Raw genomic sequence first — 19,899 nt, forward strand, 5'->3', positions numbered from 1 at the left:
GATTTTGCCTTTGTTCATATTTGTTTTCCTACTTAATATCTGTGTGTTTTCTGTGGTTGTGTTGTGTTTATTTGATTTGCAATGTTCAAACTCTTACTCTCTTAACCTTACGAGATATATTTTTATTTCAAGTGGTTTCTCGTCATCAAAAGTGTTCTGTTTTATCGAGCTGCGTTGTTTTTATATGGATTTGATGCTAGACACACTGGCATGGTACCAACACAGGCTCAGTGAATAACAAGCAGCATACACAAGTTTAAAATAACAGCTGTCTCGTGACGCAGATGTCCTTCGTTAGACACTACATGTGTACGGAATGTGACATCTGTATGTCAAAGCTTTTCTCTCGGAAGCGTCATTAATAATACTTTGTTAATAAGACAAGTGTCTTTGTTGAAATCCCTTTTTTTCCGCGTCCTCCAGAACGTTGTTGAATCACGATTTGAAACAGTTTATTATAAAATGTAAATGAATCGGAGTATACCCACTCAAAAAGATAACAAATGTAATTGGTACCCCCTAATGCTTGGGATTTCTATACCTGTCACAGTAATGAAGTGCGAAGACATTCTATTGAAGAAGTGAGATTTCGCCAAACCTCTTTGGAAATACATAACTATATTTTTCGAACTTTCATGATTGTAGCTGAGCATTCAAACTCGCAATTTGAAACATGCGGGCTGTTTAAACAACTGTTCATTGATTTATTATCTGTACTGTACAGATTTCTCTGTCCGACAGCTCTGATAGGACTGGAATAACACAGACACACCTATGATTTGACAGGTAGCTAGGGTTACGGTGACTGCGGTTGGATAATTGGATCTGTGGTGGTTTAAGTTCTAGAAATACCTTCCTAGCAGTATCTAAGGAAACTGTCTGTTTGTTCAGTTGTTAGGACGTTCACTTGGTGCTTGAGGAATGGTGGTTTCGATCCCAGAGATGGGAAAATTTAGGGTTACCTTTGTGATTATAAGCAGCAACCAATAATAGAGGTTTACAATAAAACTTATAAAGTCCGGCTTTTTACAGACGTTTGTTGCTATGAGTTCTTAACAAAAGAACGTAATTAGTGTTTGTGATATATGGTGTTATAGAGCAGGTGTTTTCAAACTGGGGTCTTAACAAATACGGGAAACCCATTTTCTAGATAACCAACCCTAGTCTAGACGTTCAAGTATTATACTTATTGTTTTGAAGTTAAACACAGAGTTACACAATAGGCTATTTGTGCTCTTCCCACAACGGGTATCGAAACCCGGATTACAGCAATATAAGTCCACAGACATGCCGCTGTGATGCACATATGTTAAAGGATAGGTGTTTAAAATAGCTCAAATTAATAAACGTTATTATACTGTTTGAAGAAGTCAGAGTGTGAGGTAATGCGTGTGGAAAACGTTTAGAATATTAGGAAAACGCAAATGTGTGTGTTTTTAGGGTTGCTTAATATTGATTTGCATACATTCTATCCGAGCTTCCATTGTGCCAGACGTTTCGGTATTTGGGTGTTTGGCCTCACAGGAATAAAACACCACTTTTTAGTTGATCCCAAGTGTGTGCCCAACTTTCTTTTGGGCAGCTTTTATTTAAAAGTGCCATTTAGTTACATGGCTTCAAACGTGAGTCGTGTATTCATTCTAGTGTTTGTGTTCACGAAATGTGGTACCTCTGTGTGTTAGTGGTAAGTTAACGGACTTTACAGCTCTAATATATGGAGGTTCGATTCTCCGAGGTCGGCAGAATGGAGATAGACCATTGTATAGCTTTTCATTAAGAAAACATTAACGAAAGGAAATTGTTTTGATGAAGGTTTATAGCATCGAATGCATTTCACTTTTCACGGGTCCGGCATGACCAGGTGGTTAGGACCTTCGACTCGCAATCTGAGAGTCACGGGTTCGAGTTCCCTGCAAACCAAACTTGTTCGTTATTTTAGCCGTATGGACGTTATAATATACAATCAATCCCACTGTTCGTTCGTAAAAAAATAGTTCAAGAGTTGGTTGTGGGTGATGATGACTAGCTTTGCGCGAAATTCAAAAAAACAAACAAACCATTTTCACGTTCATAATATTTGGAGCACCGTATCGTTAAGTTTTGTTTCTTTTTTTACGTAAAACCTTGTTTTTCGTGTATTCTCAGACGTCACGAACGAGAATCGCAGTGCAGCAACTGGTTCAGTTTCTCACGTCTGTGACTATATAACTTACCTGTAACCTTGGTGGTCTTGTTCGGGTCAGCAAGCAAGAAAGCGCGTGAAAACATTGACCGCTGATAAGAGACATGTTGTTTTTCACTTAAGGACTTGAGAGCGGTAAAGAAAACCAGCTGCTATTCCAATTAGCCACTTTATTATTCAGGATCGCTGTTTATGCTCGACGTATTTCGACATCTGTAGAAGTACTCGGTAATCGTTCTGAAAGTTAGCCTTTATAAGGTAACACGACTGTCTTGAAGGTAAAAAACGTAACTTTCTTTCCCTTAGAATAGTTAACAGTGAGAAATGTTGTGGTAACTGAAATCCTTTGTGTGTGATTAAAAATGGCGTACATGACAGAGGCCATTAAACAAACACCTCTGTAAGAATAGTTTTATGAAATTTTCCCCTTTGTTAATGCTTTGGTTTTTCATTCTGATCAAATTAGCTTAGATATCTCTACAAACAAGCAGACGCACAGTGTCACAGTTTGTAAAGTTCCTATTCTATTAGAAACGGTGGTGAAATCTACTAGGATGCCACAACATGCTTATGTAGCCAATACAAGAAAGTGGGTTTGAGATTGGTTCAAGAGTTTATTAGCAAATGAATCTTTGAATAGAAAATGCGTATCAGGACATACATAAGTAAGGACTTGGATGGTCTCAACCCGAAATATTAGGGGTTGTGTGGGAGACTCTGTAGTAAAGTTATTTTGTAGATGGCGAGCAACATGTTCTGAGAGAGAACTGCAATGGAAGTAATTTTTCCTTGCAAAGTGCGCATCTGGACTTGAAATGGAGGTAACAACATTAATCATGGGTTTTACAGAAAGGTTATAAAAATTATTGAATTTGTCTTTCTGAAAGAGGATGCTTGGTTTGAATCGTGCTCAATATATGATGTTCTTTGTGGGATAAGAACAGTATATGAGAATAGTGAAAATGGATTTAGTTGTAGCAAGTCTTTCAGGTAAATGGGATTGTGACGACGTTGAAAGGATCGATACAAATCCATCGTTCCACCGAGTAGGAAGTTCTCGCTGAGCGATAACTTCTTTTGTTTCATTATAGCTTGAAGAGAACGTTAAGTTAAAAGCCAAATACTTTGGTGAAGTTCTATGAAACTAGACTTTTAGGGCTTTAAAATTCTGTCTGGAGTGTTTCTGAAAATCTTCTTCAACCTATAGTATATTGGTCAAATATTTGTTTTTAACATTGCAGGTTCCAGAGGAGCGTAGGCCCGGCATGGCCAAGTGTGCTAAGGCGTTCGACTCGTAATCCGAGGGTCGCGGGTTCGAATCTCCGTCACACCAAGCATGCTTGCCCTTTCAGCCGTGGGGGCGTTATAATGTGACGGTCACTCCCATTATTTGTTGGTAAAAGAGTAGCCCAAGAGTTGGCGGTGGGTGGTGATGACTAGTCTTCCCTCTAGTCTTACACTGCTAAATTAGGGACGGCTAGGGCAGATAACTCTCGTGTAGCTTTGCGCGAAATTCGAAAACAATCATTCATTAACTTTTACGTGTATTAGATTATATTTGTCCTACAAGCAGAAGTCGGAATACAATCACTTGTTAACTTTATTAGTGTTACTTTGAATATTCCAGCTCGGTTTTTGAAAACGTAGCTAACATTATATCGTGTTATTAGCTCGGGTAATAATACTGTTATTTTATCAGTAAGTAACTTTAAGTTATTTGCATTCTATTAAAATTATCTGAAGTCATCAAAAATGTGCTCACAGACTAATAATGCTGCCGTTTCGTATGTGCATTTTCAAGTTAACAATATATAAATGATATAAAATAGGGAATTAGCTTAGTCTATCAGAATTAGTGAAATGTTCAGAGCAAAGCGGTCGAGTTTTTACGTATGTATGGACGATAAATTTTAACAAGCAAGCAGCAAACAGTCCATTTGTTTTTAATATATACAAGTGTTTGTCTCTGTTAACCACGGTTGTATCCAGAGGTTTAAATTGTCCCTTTTCTTTAAAGTCCACATGGACTGGTTCTCTTACTTTGGAGCACAGTTCACAGGATAGATCAGACTGGTTCTCTTACTTTAGAGCACAGTTCACAGGATAGATTATTCTTCTCTACCCTGTTCTTACAATACAATTTGCGATAATTTCAATTTTTAAAAATGCAACTCTAGCTTAACTCGCAATCACGTAGTCTAGATCTGTCTGTCCAACTAACTCTGTCTCGACGCATACGTGTGTGTGGACACAGCGGACAGCAACAATTATGATGCAAAAATACTCAAAGTAACGAGAAAAATTCAGAAGGTTTGAGTGACATATCAATTCACAACAATTGAACTACACAACGAAATCATTCGTAAATGGTTATGTAAACAAACTTGAAATAACTTTCACTTCTAAAAATAACTTCAATACTCGTGCTATGTAAATTATCTAAATCATGATGCTAACATTAATTTAAAGTCAAATAATCATATATATTTAACAATAAGCCCCTTTTCAAAATAAAATATTTTCAATATTTCTTTATACTATACACAAAGACTGTTTTCAGTTTATGCTAAACGTCTACTCGCATAGTCTCCGCCAACATTTGTAGTCCCCTAAATGGCTTCAAGGTGTAACCAGTAGTTCTGGAGGTATAACACCAACTTCATGATTTTTTCATTGTCGAGTTTGCACATCTAGATTTATACAAGGGGCTGGTGGTCTGTCTGGATGAGGAACTCCTCCTTCCTAGAGAGATAGTTCTGGAATATCTGGATAACAGATATGATGCCCAGACACTTTAATTTGAACGCAGACTGTCTGGTCTCACTTCTCAACAGCTATTCACTTGCTTACAAAACTGGAAAAAACTTCATGTTATTGCTGCTTCAATTCAAATGTTTGATGCACTGGCTTGAACAATAAACATTTTTGTTGAAAATCTGGCAATCTAAAGTGAACTTCCTAATATGTTCTTCAGTTTCCAGAATTCCATCTATTGTGAGTGTTCTCACTTCGCCTTATTGGTTTGTTTTTTCTTGATTAGCATAGAATAGTCAATATAGCACTTAGACAGCAAACCTTCTACCCTCATTTGCCTGAACAGCTCTCTGAGTTTCCTCGTATGTCTATTTTCATCTGACTGTGTAGGTCAGAATGTCCATATAATATTTAATGATGGTGGTTTTGAACATTTTCCTCATCATTGGCTGAATGTCGTTGCCGAGTTGACTAAGCTAAATGGCATTCTCTTGAACTGGTTGCATCTGATGGTGTTACAAAGACTATTTTCTCTTTCAGTTCTATCTACATCAGAATCTGCCAGTAACCTTTGCCCAGGTTAATATTAGTAAAGAACTTGGCCCTATCTAGTTTGAGTTTCTCATATGTTTGTAGTCAAACTTTGCCGCAAGAGTCAGTTCTGGAAATCTATGCAGATGTGGTTTGAGCCACCCCTCTTTCAAAGCTACCATGGGTGAATAGTAGGCTGAAATTAAAGGCTTAATAATTATGGCTCCTAACATCTTCTCAACTTCTTGCTTCATAGGCTTCTCATTAGATAGGTAATCTGGTAGGGCTCCACCCTGATTAGATCCATGGTTATGGTTTCGATCTTGTGCTGCGCAAGCTTCTGTCTTATCTGATTTATCTGTGAAGACATTTCGTACTGGCACGATAGACCTTGTGGATTGTTATTCTGTTTGCTAGGCAGTTCTTTACTGATGTTGATGTCTTTGTACTTTTCATCTCTACCCAGTTTTTACGTCTGGTAGATCTTCATCTTCTTTTGAGGTTATGGTTTTTTTTCTCCTCTTCTTCTCACGTCCACTGTATTTTCAGTATCTGCATTGGACCTCATACTATTATTCCATACAGTAACTCAAAGAGTCAACATTCTGTACTCGCTTATGGGACTTCTTGGTAAACAAATAATACTACCTGCAGGAACTTAACAGTTGTTTGGTGTCTCCATTGACTCTCTCACAAAGTCCATTGTATGTGGGGTGTATGGGATGATAGAGTTGTCTAGTGATGTTGAGTTTACACACCTCTTGCATCATTTATGAGGCAAAGTGGGCCCCTCTGTCATTTAAGACTTCTTAAGGAAGGCTTCAACTATTCTCTCTATATCTATCTTTGGCACTCCTGTGGTTTTTGAGTAATGTCACATAGCTGACTACTGTAAGCATGTACTGTTTATCTTTATTGAATACACGTTAGTGATCCATTCGTGTGAACGGCTGCTCTCCTGAATTTCTCCTCTGTGAGAGGGGTCTCACTCATGGCACAGTTGGGTACCTTTCCTCTAGATATTGTCCTTTGGCAGATATCACATGACTTGCAAAATTTCGTTACATCTCTGACTCCTGATCAGTGGAAGCTACTGTCTGCCGTCTTTGTTTATAGATGTCCTATCACAATTGACTCATGAGCCAGCTTCATCACCTGAGTCTCATATTCTATTGGTACATCTGTTTAACTTCCTTGATAGATCTGTTACAGCATACCCTTCCAGCTCTATATTCTGAGTCCCTCTACCCCTTGGCATTGTGCTTGACTTTCTCCTGAGTTTCTACAGTTACGTCTTTCTTCAATTCCCATAGGCCTACATTTGGGACATCACCTTTTGAAACTTGCAGGGGATGAATGTCTTATTTACCTTTTCTTTCTTGATCCCTTGTGGTGACTGCAGATGCCTTACCAGTATCTTTCCTGTTTGGTTCCTCCAAATTTCTGTTTGGTATATTACTAGTTACAAAGTCATAGATGGGTGCCTTCATACACAAGGCCTCAAGTTCACACACATAATATGGAATTTTCACTTGTATTCTTTCTACAGAAAATTTTCTCATTGTACCATCAATCATAACACGTTACACCCTGTACATCATCTGGCCATTAGATACTGGATGTGCTCTCGCTGCTGCACCCAGTATCTCGTGAGACTTTCACTTATGCCATTGACATAGCCTTCACTTGCTGCCATGTTGTTTGTTGACACCTTTCTGTTTGTCACATGTTTGCTAATTTGAGTTGGTCATCAATCAAACGGTATTTAATAATGGAAACGACATTTCATTCTTTTGGTGAATTTTATGACTTGTCTCTTCTATTTCTTCTAGCAGCAACATCCATTGTGACAGTCACGCTTCTCTTGTTTCTGGTAAGACTTCCACTCACTTGCAACGTGTCCCATTATATAACAGGCATAGCATCTCTTCGTTTTTTGTCTATTGATTTTGGTGACGTCTTGCTTCTGGTCAGCCAACCCTGGTTTTGATTTTGGTTATTATTCAGTTTACCTAGTTATACTCCCTTTCTGGGCTTCCTTGTGTTGTTCTGTCAGCTTTATCATCTTGTACACGTCTTTTGGTGTTTGAGCACGTGATCATGAACTGCTCACGTGTTTAGATCTGCCACTCCTTCAAAAATTTCTTCACACTTACCGTATTAGACTGTCTTGTGAAAAATCACAGTGTGCCAAAAATGAAATACCGTTCCATCAGTACGTTTCTAGCATTTCAGCAGAGCAACTTTCAACCTGTCATAGTTCATATTATCTTCTGGCTTCATGGCCACATAAACAATGCCATAAAAGTTGTGCTTTCACACACAGTTTCATGCTTTAAGTAGTTCGATATCTTGAATTATAATAATACCAGAGTGACGGTGGCACAACAGTAAGTTTTAGGACTTAACAACACTAAAATCCCTTTTCTTGTGAGAAAGAGGCTGAGGTAGACTGCCCAGTCACCTTTGTTCCAGTTCTACCTTTGGGCAGATCGTTTGTACCGCTCCAGGAGAGCATTTTTGTTATATGTTTCTCTATCAAATTTGGGCAGCTTGACCCCATTTTCATTCTGTTAAGTGAACTTGGCAGTATCAGTATGTGGTCTTATCTTTGTTTCAAGTTTCTCCTTTTATTATTTCTCTTTTTGTGCTCTTGTTGTTTCTACTGTTTAACTAACAGTTTAACTAATTTTTAAGCCTAAATTGCTCACCCCTCTATTCGCTTATCGAATATAATCGGCATGGTTGTATACAAGTGTTGTAATCTATACAATATTTTTGTAACTACTACAGCTGTGTGTATATAGATCTACTTAGCCTACTGTTCTATACATCTATTTCTGCTGCCGTTTAGTTCTGTAGTATCCTTGCTGGCTTACCAGTTTTAGTTGTTGACACACATATGGGCTGGATTCTTTATACTAGGTGACAGTGACTTGCTGGCGATAAACTTCAACAATAAACAAACAGCACACTATCCATTTATTTTAAAATATGTTAAAACAAGCCCAACATATATGCAAATGTTTGTTTTATTGTTTATTACCACTGTTGTAACTAGAAGTTTGAATAATCACTTTTTTCGTCAAAGTTAGTCACTTTAGAATACAATTGGCAAGATGAATTTATTATTTTTTGCTGTGTTACTATAATACAGTTGGTGATAATTTTACTTTAAAAAAGCGTTACTTTATACACTCTTTACAGCTAGACTCGCAATCTATCTGTTTGAACACACTCATTACTAGATATTATGGTGCAACAGTACTCAATTAAAGAAACTGGAAATATGCAGAAAGTTGCAGTAACATGACGTCAGCTCACAACAATTTAAATTACTCAATGAATAATTTTACAAAACATTTGTCACAACTATCGCTTCTAAAAATAACATTAATACTCGCACTTTATAAATTATGATCACAAAACTAACATTAAACTTAAAATGTTATATATGTTTTGATGTGTGTATGTGTAAAATCTAACAATATCTTTATATGATTTCCATCTTGCATATATTTTAATCTCTAACCCCAATAATAACATTGTTTAAATATTAGATCTTTTTGTTGTTTTAAGTTTTACTACTTTGAGTACCTATTAAGGAAGCAAAAACTGTATGAAGAACAACGTTGTGTTGGTGTTTTGCCTTCTTTTTCTTATTAAATCCCTGATGGCCTCATTAAATGTTAATGTCGTACCATGTTTTGTGGAAGGTTATAATTAATTAATTGTGTCTTTAAATTAAAATTAATCTCTATAAAAGGTGTAAATGTTCCCCATTTCAGGATATTTTTATCCTTATTTTCAGACAAAACATTTTACAATACAACAACCTTATGTATATTATCCCAGCCAGTTTCCAATTAGGGTACTTGAGCCTGCCAACTCCGAGTGATGGACGTTAATACCCACATAATGGATCATCTTTATAAAGACATGAAGAGAGATTGTCATTAGAGACGCTCTGCTATCCGGCAGATTAGGGTGTATGTACTTCAGTAATTAGATGTTTTCTGGTAGTCTCAAAGTCGGGGTTTGCCCCTGCTTCCAGCAACCGTGCATCCAGTTTAACTTGGCTGCACGTAAATATTTAGAGTGACGTATTTGTACTGCACCATACTACTGTGATGTCTCATTTACTTAAGGAAACGTTTATTAATTGTTATAACTTGCTCCAAAGGTGGTTATGCCATCTTCAGCATTCTCAGGATTCTGTTGTTGTTTTTTTTATATTCTTAACCAAGACCCGTTGTTCACGAGCTAAAACTTGACCATATTCCTCGTGGGTCAGCTTAATATTCGCTTTGTTACGTTTCAGATTAATGCTCTATCAGCACAAAAAAGAAATAATTATTTGTTCATTTTCATCATGTTAACATTTAAATTAATGGGTATTTTAACAGTAATGATACCCATCGAAAAGGATTCACTGGGTAATATTTCTGTTTATAACGTTATCTCTCATCTTGTGGAGGACTTCAGTATTTTCGGAATTACTGATCGCCTGATAACACTGTGTGTTATTAGTGTTTTAACTCTACGTATATTTCTTAGAAAAGTAGTTTTGTTATCTATGATAAAAATTTTGGTCTTTCTCTCTCTCTAACTTTTTTTTCGCCGTAGTATTTCAGCTCATTCTGTCTCTTCAGTTTTTCTATTAAAATAATTGTATTTTTTTACAGAGGATCTAATCTTAGCACAAAAACGTTTTCTGTCTTCCTATTTCTTCAGTGAAATAACTTGTATTCAGTAGTTCACAATCATGTCTTAATAAATGTGTGAATGTTAGTTGAAAGCAACATCGAGTTCAAGTACATTAGGTTTCAGTTTCCACAGAGCTGTGTTCATGTCCGTATGTAGTGCTTAGAAGTTTGGCGAGGAAGCATTATGTTAATTTTTACGTGCTTTTCAAGCATGATTCCAAATGAGCTGTGAATTTTGTCTGTTGGTTAAACCTATAAACATCAAACGATTTGATCGGTTAATTAATTAACAAAAACAAATAATTAAAAACGTGGACTAAACAAATTCATGAAGAGAACGTTTCGATACCTAATAGAATTCATGAAGAGAACGTTTCGATACCTAATAGCGTTACACATTTTTCAGCGCAGATCCGACGAACTCCTCTCCCAGGGGGCAGTTAGTAATGGTACCGTGATGACCCCTCAGCCGAATCACACCGATAACAACAATGACGCCAAGAAGGTCAGTCCCAAACTTTTTACCCAGTAACCTTTCAACCATATTAACGAACAGAACGAGAGATTAGCGTGAACCAATATAAGCGTGTTTGTGTATAAAACTGTGAATCTTGAAGTGGGTAACGATTTTCAATATGAATAGCATCTTGTGTGACGCATGGACTTTTTAATAACAGTCTTCTCAAAGTAACAGTAAAGGCTTAGTTATAATAATTCCAAATTTAGATTGTTGTTGTTGTTTTTTGCGAGGAGGACAACAATCAGCAGCACGGTTACATTTTTTATCGCATTAAGCCCAAATAAAACTGAAAGTCTCACACCCCAACATGTTAACCATCAGACGACAATACCCGTATTACTTTGAATTTAAGACGCACCCCACTTTTAAAAAGGGAATCTTCAGGGAAAAAAAAAATTGGATGCTAATAAGAAAGGATTAAATATGTTTTAAAAGTTTATTAACGAATCAAAAATGTTAATGTATTTAAAATATAATAACAGTATGCAAGAAATTTAAAATTTTCATTACAGTAATGGTTCTTTTTCTTTATTTAATCGGAATGTTACTCCAATGTTTCTTCTGGCTCACTGTTCTATTCTGAAGTTGAAGCATCTTCATAGCTTGATTCACTATTGTCCCAAAGAATGCCATCTTGCGTTCCATCTTCTGCATTGGATAAACAACATTTTAAAAAAATATTTTCTAATAATATCGTTCGACACTTTTGAAATCTTCACTATTGTTGATTCTGATAGCCTTTTTATTATACCACTCGGTTTAAACTACTTGGTTGATTAGTTCAAATAGGTTTAAGGGAAACGAGAAACAGTTTTTTTGTTCTTTTCATGTTAATACCCAGTCTACGATTCAGTAAAACCAAGTTTGGGATAATTAGTAGCCTAAAAAAAACGCTTGACCTGTCAACTAAGAAAACAGACAAAAAACAAACAATTCGTTCCTCAATAGTATTCGGTTGCGAGGATGGTGAGTTCTTCCCCCTAAAGAAAATAGTTGAAGTGTTCGTTTTCAGTTGTGTACCTCACGTGGCCATCTTATAATGAGCAAATAGGTGTAGTTTGAACGTCCTTAACTATCTTTACCGAAATAACTCGCTAAAACCGTGGTAAAAAAAAAAAAACAGCTTCGTGGAGCTGAGAAACGTCTATTGCAGCTACTGTGTTTTGTGTGGAATTCGGGTGTGGGTTTTATTCCCTCAAAGCCCAATGGGGAAAATAGGTTCCGAACTACTAAACCCAGTAATAATCTATGCTTTTACTTGTTAATAGTCAATTATGAGACTTGTTTCCACACTCGTTTCTAAAAGCTTATCCGTGTAAGTTAATTTTAACTCGTTATGACACATGACTTTCCTGCATTTCCTTCTATCTGTCGAAAAAAGCTTGATTTTTTTTTTATTCTAACAGAAAGTTCACAGAACATAATTCAAAATTGGAATTAACGTCATTCGTAAATAGTAAAGCAATTTATATCAAAATGATTCGATCAACTCCCCCATATCCGATCATCAAGATGAATGTAATTTGAATTGGTCCCCCCATATCCGTCCATCAAGATGAATATAATTTGGATTGATGCAGTTTGCTAAGTAGAGAACAGGCAAGGAGAGATCTGAGTATTTCAATATTTACGTATATTTTAGTAGTAATTACTTTGATTATTTAACACTTACTAATCAACAACTGTTATGTAATTGAACCAAGTGTGTGGTAATACGACACATTTGGCCCTCCTTCTTCTAGGTGAAACTGGAAAGGAACCAGACAGACAAACCATCTAGAGTGGTACATGTCAGAAACATTCCAGATGAGGCGACGGAAATGGACGTCATCCACCTGGGAATCCCATTTGGACGAGTCAACAATGTTTTGCTGTTGAAGGGAAAGAACCAGGTCTGATTTTATTTTTCGTACGATACAGTGTGTGAATATATGTTTATTCATGATGAAACTTTGTAGAATGGACGGCAACTGCCTGTTGTGGAGACACAAGTGTAGAGGACGACGTTTCGAAAGTCTTCTGCTTTCGTCTTCAAGACTTCGTCATCCTCTACATTTCATCATGAATACTCTGTCAATTGAGTTACGTGTGGTCAAAGATTTATAGTAAGTAATATCGTGACTGATTGATTGAGGGTTGTGTTTATAGCCAGTTTTGAAAATGTCTCTTATCAGTAAAGGTATTTCAAGCATTGATTCACAGTAGGTGATAAAGTTGTTTGCTGTCTGAGAACCAGTTCAACTATCTGTTCTTAACTAAATCTGCAAAAGTACCTCAGCTAGAGCTGGGTGATTAGAAGTATTTGCTAGTCAATTAGTCAGTAAGTTCCATCAATCAATTAGTATAACTAGCCGATTATCGGTGGCGCTTGTGCATTATATCCGTGTATAGACGTATTCATGACGTCATATCTGCACCCTGAGAATAAAGAAAAATAAAGTTCTCCGTAACAAGAAACGAAATGGGAAAATCGTGTACCCCTAATGCTTATCTACATGGACACAGTAAATATAATGATTCCAGTATCATATAAGCAAGAGTTCCATTATAGTGTGATAATAATGCAGCTGCGGTACATACAAGCAATAAAGTTGCTTTGCCTTCCTTTTTCTCATCAGAACACTAAAAAATAAATAAGAAAATCTTGGTGTATATATATACCATTATAAACTAATGACATTGGTAAATAAACTTGGCAGTTTTGCCATAACAAGAAGACAAAATGGTGCAAGTTTGTTAGTCAGAAGTTGTAAAGTGTTTAAGGTCGTTCGGAGTTTTGACGAAATGATACTTGAAGCTTTTTATATATATATATATATATATATATAAAACTGGATTAATAGTTAAACAAACAGAAGTACAGTCAAGGCAAGTTGATATAGATGGGCTTATTGAATTGCCGCTAAAAGCAACTCATGTAAATATACAAATGTTTTAAAACTACCACTTGCCAACTTATGAAGGGTCTTTAATAGGACTCATTGGAATAGAGGCAATTGGCCAACTTTAAGTGATGCAATAGTATCTTAAACCCAACATAATCTTGCTTCACTATCAGAACAAGTTTCAACAAAAATAAATAGTGAATGAAACCAACTTGGCCTTGAGTGGTTCTACTTTAACTCTTTACTTGGCTACCTTTGACTGTGCAGTAAATGTAATAACACAAATTATATTTAAATATATGTCGTAAAAATATGTATTTACTATAAAAAGTAATTTAAATAAAAGAAATTCAATAGTATAAGAAGTTCCTACGGTATATTTCGGTGTAGATGGATAGAGCTTTCCCCCTGTTCTTGTCTTTGCTGTGTTGAGAAACCAGATGTCTAGTTAATACTGCTGACGTCGTATAATCAAGATGTGAAGGTCAAAGTTGTCAAACCATTCATTAGGCTTGAAGTACTTTGTCTGCTGAAGGGTGAAATGACCTTGAAGGGTGTGCGTTATGTATGATCTTGCAGTCATTTGGCTGGTGGCTTTATCTAAACCTAGAACGGCAAGAGATACTATAGAGAAAAAAAAATTATTTGTGTTAAGATATAAGAAGGTTGGGATAAGTTTCAGTTGGGAAATAGTATCGGGAATTATCTAGTTCTTTTGGCAAAAAGAGACACTGTTAATAAAAACTGAAACTTTGGAGTAAGATTTAAACTTGGTCGTAGAAAAATATCAATTATTATATGCCTAAAGGATTAGCATATTTTGACACCATATGAAATAGAAAAACACACAAGCAGTATTCAAGAAAAATTAATAACCATTTACAACTGTACTAAGTTTGTGTTTTACTAAATTTCAAATTCATATCAGTTTTTTTTTCATAACTATGTAATGTATATTCATTTGGAAGGTTTTACTTTGGCCACACGTCACTCTTGACTAATTGTAAAATTAAACTTGAACACTGTGATTGACAGGTTCTATGTACGAGTCTCTTTTGTCACAAATGTTAGGAAATCAGACTTTAGTGTGTTTTTGTATCTTTTTGGAGAAGATAAGAGAATGAGCCATTAAACTAACAAAAGGAAAAATAAATAAACTATGAAAGTGAGAATACCTTGTAAGTGTAAACAGGAACTCCATTGTGCTTGTCTGTTAATGTTTAGTTAGTTAAGTCTATGACCAGATGATTTCAGTAATTTTATTACATAGACTTGTAATGGTTTTATTGTCTTGAAATTTTAATGTTCTATGGTACATTAAATTTAGACACAATATTGACTTTTCCCCATCATGTACAGAACATCTTACTTACTTTTACACAAATGAATAATTTTTCATTAAAATCTGGTCACAGTTTATGTTTGCAATGTTGCCAACCGCTGGCTATAGATTTCTCCAGACCAATCATGACATTTAGGGTCTTACCAACCATTTTAGAGCCCAAACATAATAATAATAAAAATGTTCATTGTGGTAAACAAAATAACGATTTGATAACCAGTGATAGAAAATAATTAATGTTATTCTTAAAATGTGTGTAGTCATATTATGAAGTTTACATTCACAGTCCTGTGTTGTTTATATTGTTTGTAGTCTGTATTTTTATTTTTTAAGGATTATTTGTTGTCTATTATGAGATTATACACTACTGCATTTTATTTAAAGTTACACATGTGTGTATGTGAATCATGCATTTCTTGTATCTTTAACCTAGGTTTACATAAGTGTTGAAATTTGTGTTCAGTTTTGATAAGAAAGGTGAGTGGATGATGTTTTCATGATGTGAATGGATGATAGAACATGAGAAGTTCTGCTATTGATGACAAAACTCTGCAACTCTTGAGCTATCAATAGAAAATTTTTTATTTGAAATATTTGACTTATAACTAAGCTCATTCCAGAATTTCTGGAGTTATATAAAAGCTCAATCAAGGAGAAGCAACAGAAGGGATAAAATCCTTAATTAAATGGTAATTGAGAAAGATATATTCCATTTTATATGTTGCTGATTAACATATTTTCTACAGAAATTAATTTCATTATTTTTGCCCATCTTGACAGACAACTGCCTGTCCAAAATGTGGATGGATTGGTTACTAGCTAAAAGCCTGCAACTTAAAGTGTTAACCATCTAACAATTGGTGGAAAAGTACACTTGTCTTAAAACGAGTCAAATCACCAGATTACTTCCTTCTTAGAAATGAAACTCCTGCTCTGAGTTATGGGGTGTCACTTGTCAGGAAGTGTTGGTTTTTTTTGTTGTTGTTAATTTATTTACTTTTTCCTTGACTCACTGTTAAACCCCAAATCTCTCTCCTGACAGGTGAGCAGGTACTTCACAAACTAAAACGTTAACACACCAACACTCCCAGTAAGGTATTGTTTGTTTCATTTTTGTAATGGTTTTTAACAACCAGAAATAATACGAGTGAACAAAGCCACACAGACTAGACAGTATACTAAGTTGTTTTGTATCAGTACTGTTCTTACCATCTATTATTAGGCATGTAATAAAATAAGACAATACTAACTGGATTTCATTGATTAGCTAACAAGTTTGAATGAAAAGTTTTTCATTAGAGCAACTTGCTTCATGTGGGTTATTTTTCTGTCATCATAACACGCATTCGAGAAGATTAAAATCTAAATCGAACTATGTGAGATTGTCTAATACAAAATAATTATTAACAGTCTGTTACAGTGTTTGATTTTGGGATACATTACAGCAAAAACAAAGTAATCACTGTTCAAAATAATCACTGTTTGTAGATTCATTTTTATTGGTAAAATTTGTTTATTTCAGAATTGAAATTAAAGTAATCAGTGTTGCTCGGAAAACATGCCGTATAATCAGTAAAGTATTAACATGAGATAAGAGGAAACGTTTATCACATTACTGCTATGGGGTTAAGTGCATGTTTCACTTTAAACCTGATAAACTAAGTAAATGCTGATATGTCAACTTCTGTGTGCACAAGTTATCAAAGGTCATTTGGTATTTGCTTGTTTTTTGCGATTATGAATACTGTAAAAATTGGGATAAGTCTGGGAATTTTGTTGATTTCAGAAATGTGTATACTCCATGAGTCTTGACACAAACTTTAAATATCTCATGTCAAATATTTATACTTTTAGGATATGTTAAATTTATTCTATCAGTGAAAATGCCAATTAGAGTTTCCACAGTGGGTTAACTGATGTTATTCTTTAAATGTGTTAAGGATTTTTTAAAATTAACATTGTTCCAGAATGTTAAGTTTGGAAAACCAACAGAATATTACTTCTTTAGATCTTGGACAGCTCATCAGTTTTTTATCATGGATTCAGATAATCAAATCTCTTACAGCATGTTGTTTCCATTTAAGATTGCTCTGTACTCATTTTGTAGCATGTTTTGAGGCCCAGCATGTCCAGGTGGTTGGGGTGTTCCCCTTCCAACCAAACATGCTCTTCATTTGGTTGTGGGAGTGTTATAATCTTACAGTCCATCCCCCTGTTTGTTGGTAAAAGAGTAGCTCAAGAATTGGCAGTGGGTGGTGATTGCTAGCTGCCTTCCCTCACACTGCTAAATTAGGGACAACTAACACAGATAGCCTTCGTATAGCTTTGTACAAAATTTAAAACAAACCAAACAATAGCATGTTGAAATTAGTGCTGTCTCAAATTAAATTTACCCATTTGTTCTTCTGCAGTGTTACATAATTAGTTAGGGTTATTCATCACACTTTAGATTTATTAATATTTATAAATATTATTATTTACATCCCATAGATTAAGGTTACTCTACTAGACTATAATTTGAGTAATGTTTTTTTTTCTAGATAACTTGTACACAGTAAATGGCTAGCTTATAACATTTTCAACTTTGATTTCAGGCTTTTGTGGAGATGGTGGACGATGGTGCAGCTACCAACATGGTGAACTACTACACCACTTCCTGTGCTCCTCTCATTCGTGGACGAACAGTTTTTGTGCAGTACTCAAACCACAAAGAACTAAAGACAAACAGCACACACTCAAATGCTGTAACCAACTTCACTTTTTTATCTGTATAATATTTACTGTACATGTGTGTTTGTGTGTGTGTAGTAACTTTTGTTTTTTTACAGCCAATGGCATTTGCTCTTAAATCTACATCATTTAAATAATCAAAGGTCCACCTTCCAAAAAACTATCTATGAACTTATCCAAGGCTCCTTTTTATACACGTAACTGCTGAAATAATGGTCAAAGTTACTTGACTAACTAATTGGTTTATTCATGTGTTATAACTGTAACTGTAACATTTATAACATTCAGGAAATAAAGTGCTGAATGTTATAAATGTAAACAGAACTCAATCCCTAAGGTTTTACAAATTTACATTTGAAGGTACATCTGTAGGGAACGATATAAACTTTTAGTAAACTTGAAGTTGATACAGTTTTAAAAGCATTTAAAACAGATTTGTTAAAAGGTAATAGGTGAGAGGGCCTGGATGACATACTGACATGCTAGTAGCTGTTTTCTGAAGTTTACCAGTCTTGAGTAGTTAGTTAAGAACTTATTCCAGTGTTTTTAAAATTCTTCTATTCCTAAATATTTAACTGTTTGATATTATATAAACACAGAAACAAATTGGGTGAATTAGACGTGTTTTGGGTTTTTTTTCATACAAGTGTTCATACATGTGTACCATTTCTGTTTTCAATTCTGTCATAGGATAAGCAGATTTTGATGTTAATTAGCAAGTAGTACAGGGCCAGCATCTGTAGTTCAGCTGTTTGATATCCATTTCACCTGCCTCAGAATCAAGGTCATTTTTTGAGTTGCTTGGACAACATTGAAGCTTTGTTTAAACAAGACCTGTTCGTGCAAAATCTTGTACTCGGATCACTTTTCATTTTAAAGACCTCCTTGTGTAATTGTATATAGATTTACATCCAAATTCTCATTCTATTTGCAGATCGAGAACAAACAACAACATGTTCCTACGTTTAACTGTAATCACTTAAACTTAGAATGTTTGTTGTTTGGAAATGTACTATAGTGTAAAAACCATGTAAATACACTTACAGGAGTAAAGTACATATTAACATGCAAATGTAACAAATCATCTAACTTTCAAATGTAACTAAAAACATTATTCTCAGCAAACTTAAGTTCATTAACACTAATAAATACAGCTCTGTAACATTAGAAACATGTACACATAAACAGTTAAATTAGTTACCATAGCTGTATGTTTTACTTTATCTAATATTGATTTCAACTAGCAAAGTTATTGAGCTTTGTTTTTCATTTCTCTGTGCCGAAAATAAATCCTTATGATTAAACATTAGAATTGTTTTTTGTTGGTTTTAATGTAAGAAAAACAGAAGTAAATGTGTTGTATAAGAGAGTCTAGAGCTAATGTTGTGTCTGTTTATAAGCTTGATTTTAATGCCTCACTTTAAAAAAACTATGATCATTTGAATGTCACAGATAATATTTTTACTGTTCTCTTCAGTCTATCCAAATAGAATTTTGTATGGAAAATAATAAAGTAACTTTGTTTAATTTGACTTAGTTTTTGCACTGTTAAAGGAAACTAACATAAAATATACATCCTACCTATGTACCTATTAATTGGTATTATAGAAATGTCTTTAGTTATTAACAGCTAGAATTGTTTAACAGTCTTTGTTTTATTTGAGAAAAGCTGTATTGAACGTTTTATTGTTATTCACTTGAAGCACACCAGTATTCAAGCTGCATTACAAGCTGCTCAAGCTTTATCAAGTGAAACTGAGACACAGGGTGGTCCAAACACTGTACTCAGGGTGATAGTTGATAACCAGATATACCCAGTCTCCCTTGATGTTCTCTATCAGGTGGGATTTAAAATACTCATAATAAAGTGTGTGATAATAATTAACCTAGATTTAGTCTCTGTCCCTGGCATGGCCAGGTAGTTAGGTTGGGATTCTCTGAGCCAGAACTAGTTAATTCCATCTTTTTGTGGAAGAAGGGAATATTTAGTGGTTCATTTTCAATATCTGTATTCTTGTAGAAAGAAAGTAATAGCCGTAAGTACTGGTTTTATATATTAGTGAGTATATCATTATTTAATAATGATATGAACTGAGTAAATATAAATATTTCTTATTAGATTAATGATAAAGTTCTAAATACTATTCATTCATCCAACTACCTAGAAATAAGAATTTTAGTTTTAGCTCCATTGTTTCAAACATAAATAAGGAATAACAGTTTTTAATTTAGACTAATAATGTTTTTGT

The 19,899-nt window shown here is 34.9% G+C and overlaps 1 protein-coding gene across 12 annotated transcripts in view; it reads left to right on the plus strand.

The window, feature by feature from the left end:
- The window catches only part of LOC143248655 (polypyrimidine tract-binding protein 1-like), a 119,747-nt gene that overhangs the window by 79,656 nt on the left and 20,192 nt on the right, over positions 1-19,899 (plus strand). For 4 of the 12 annotated variants that reach the window (XM_076497188.1, XM_076497187.1, XM_076497189.1 and 1 more), the window contains 4 exons: positions 10,580-10,678; positions 12,436-12,585; positions 17,515-17,664; positions 19,354-19,491. In XM_076497188.1, the coding sequence (XP_076353303.1) occupies positions 10,580-10,678; positions 12,436-12,585; positions 17,515-17,664; positions 19,354-19,491 (537 nt within the window). Of the gene's footprint in view, positions 1-10,579; positions 10,679-12,435; positions 12,586-12,775; positions 12,799-17,514; positions 17,665-19,353; positions 19,492-19,899 lie in introns of those variants that run through there. The other 8 variants (XM_076497191.1, XM_076497195.1, XM_076497196.1 and 5 more) reach the window with 3 other exon arrangements.

Source organism: Tachypleus tridentatus, chromosome 4 (genome assembly GCF_004210375.1).
Source record: "Tachypleus tridentatus isolate NWPU-2018 chromosome 4, ASM421037v1, whole genome shotgun sequence".
Taxonomy (NCBI): domain Eukaryota; kingdom Metazoa; phylum Arthropoda; class Merostomata; order Xiphosura; family Limulidae; genus Tachypleus; species Tachypleus tridentatus.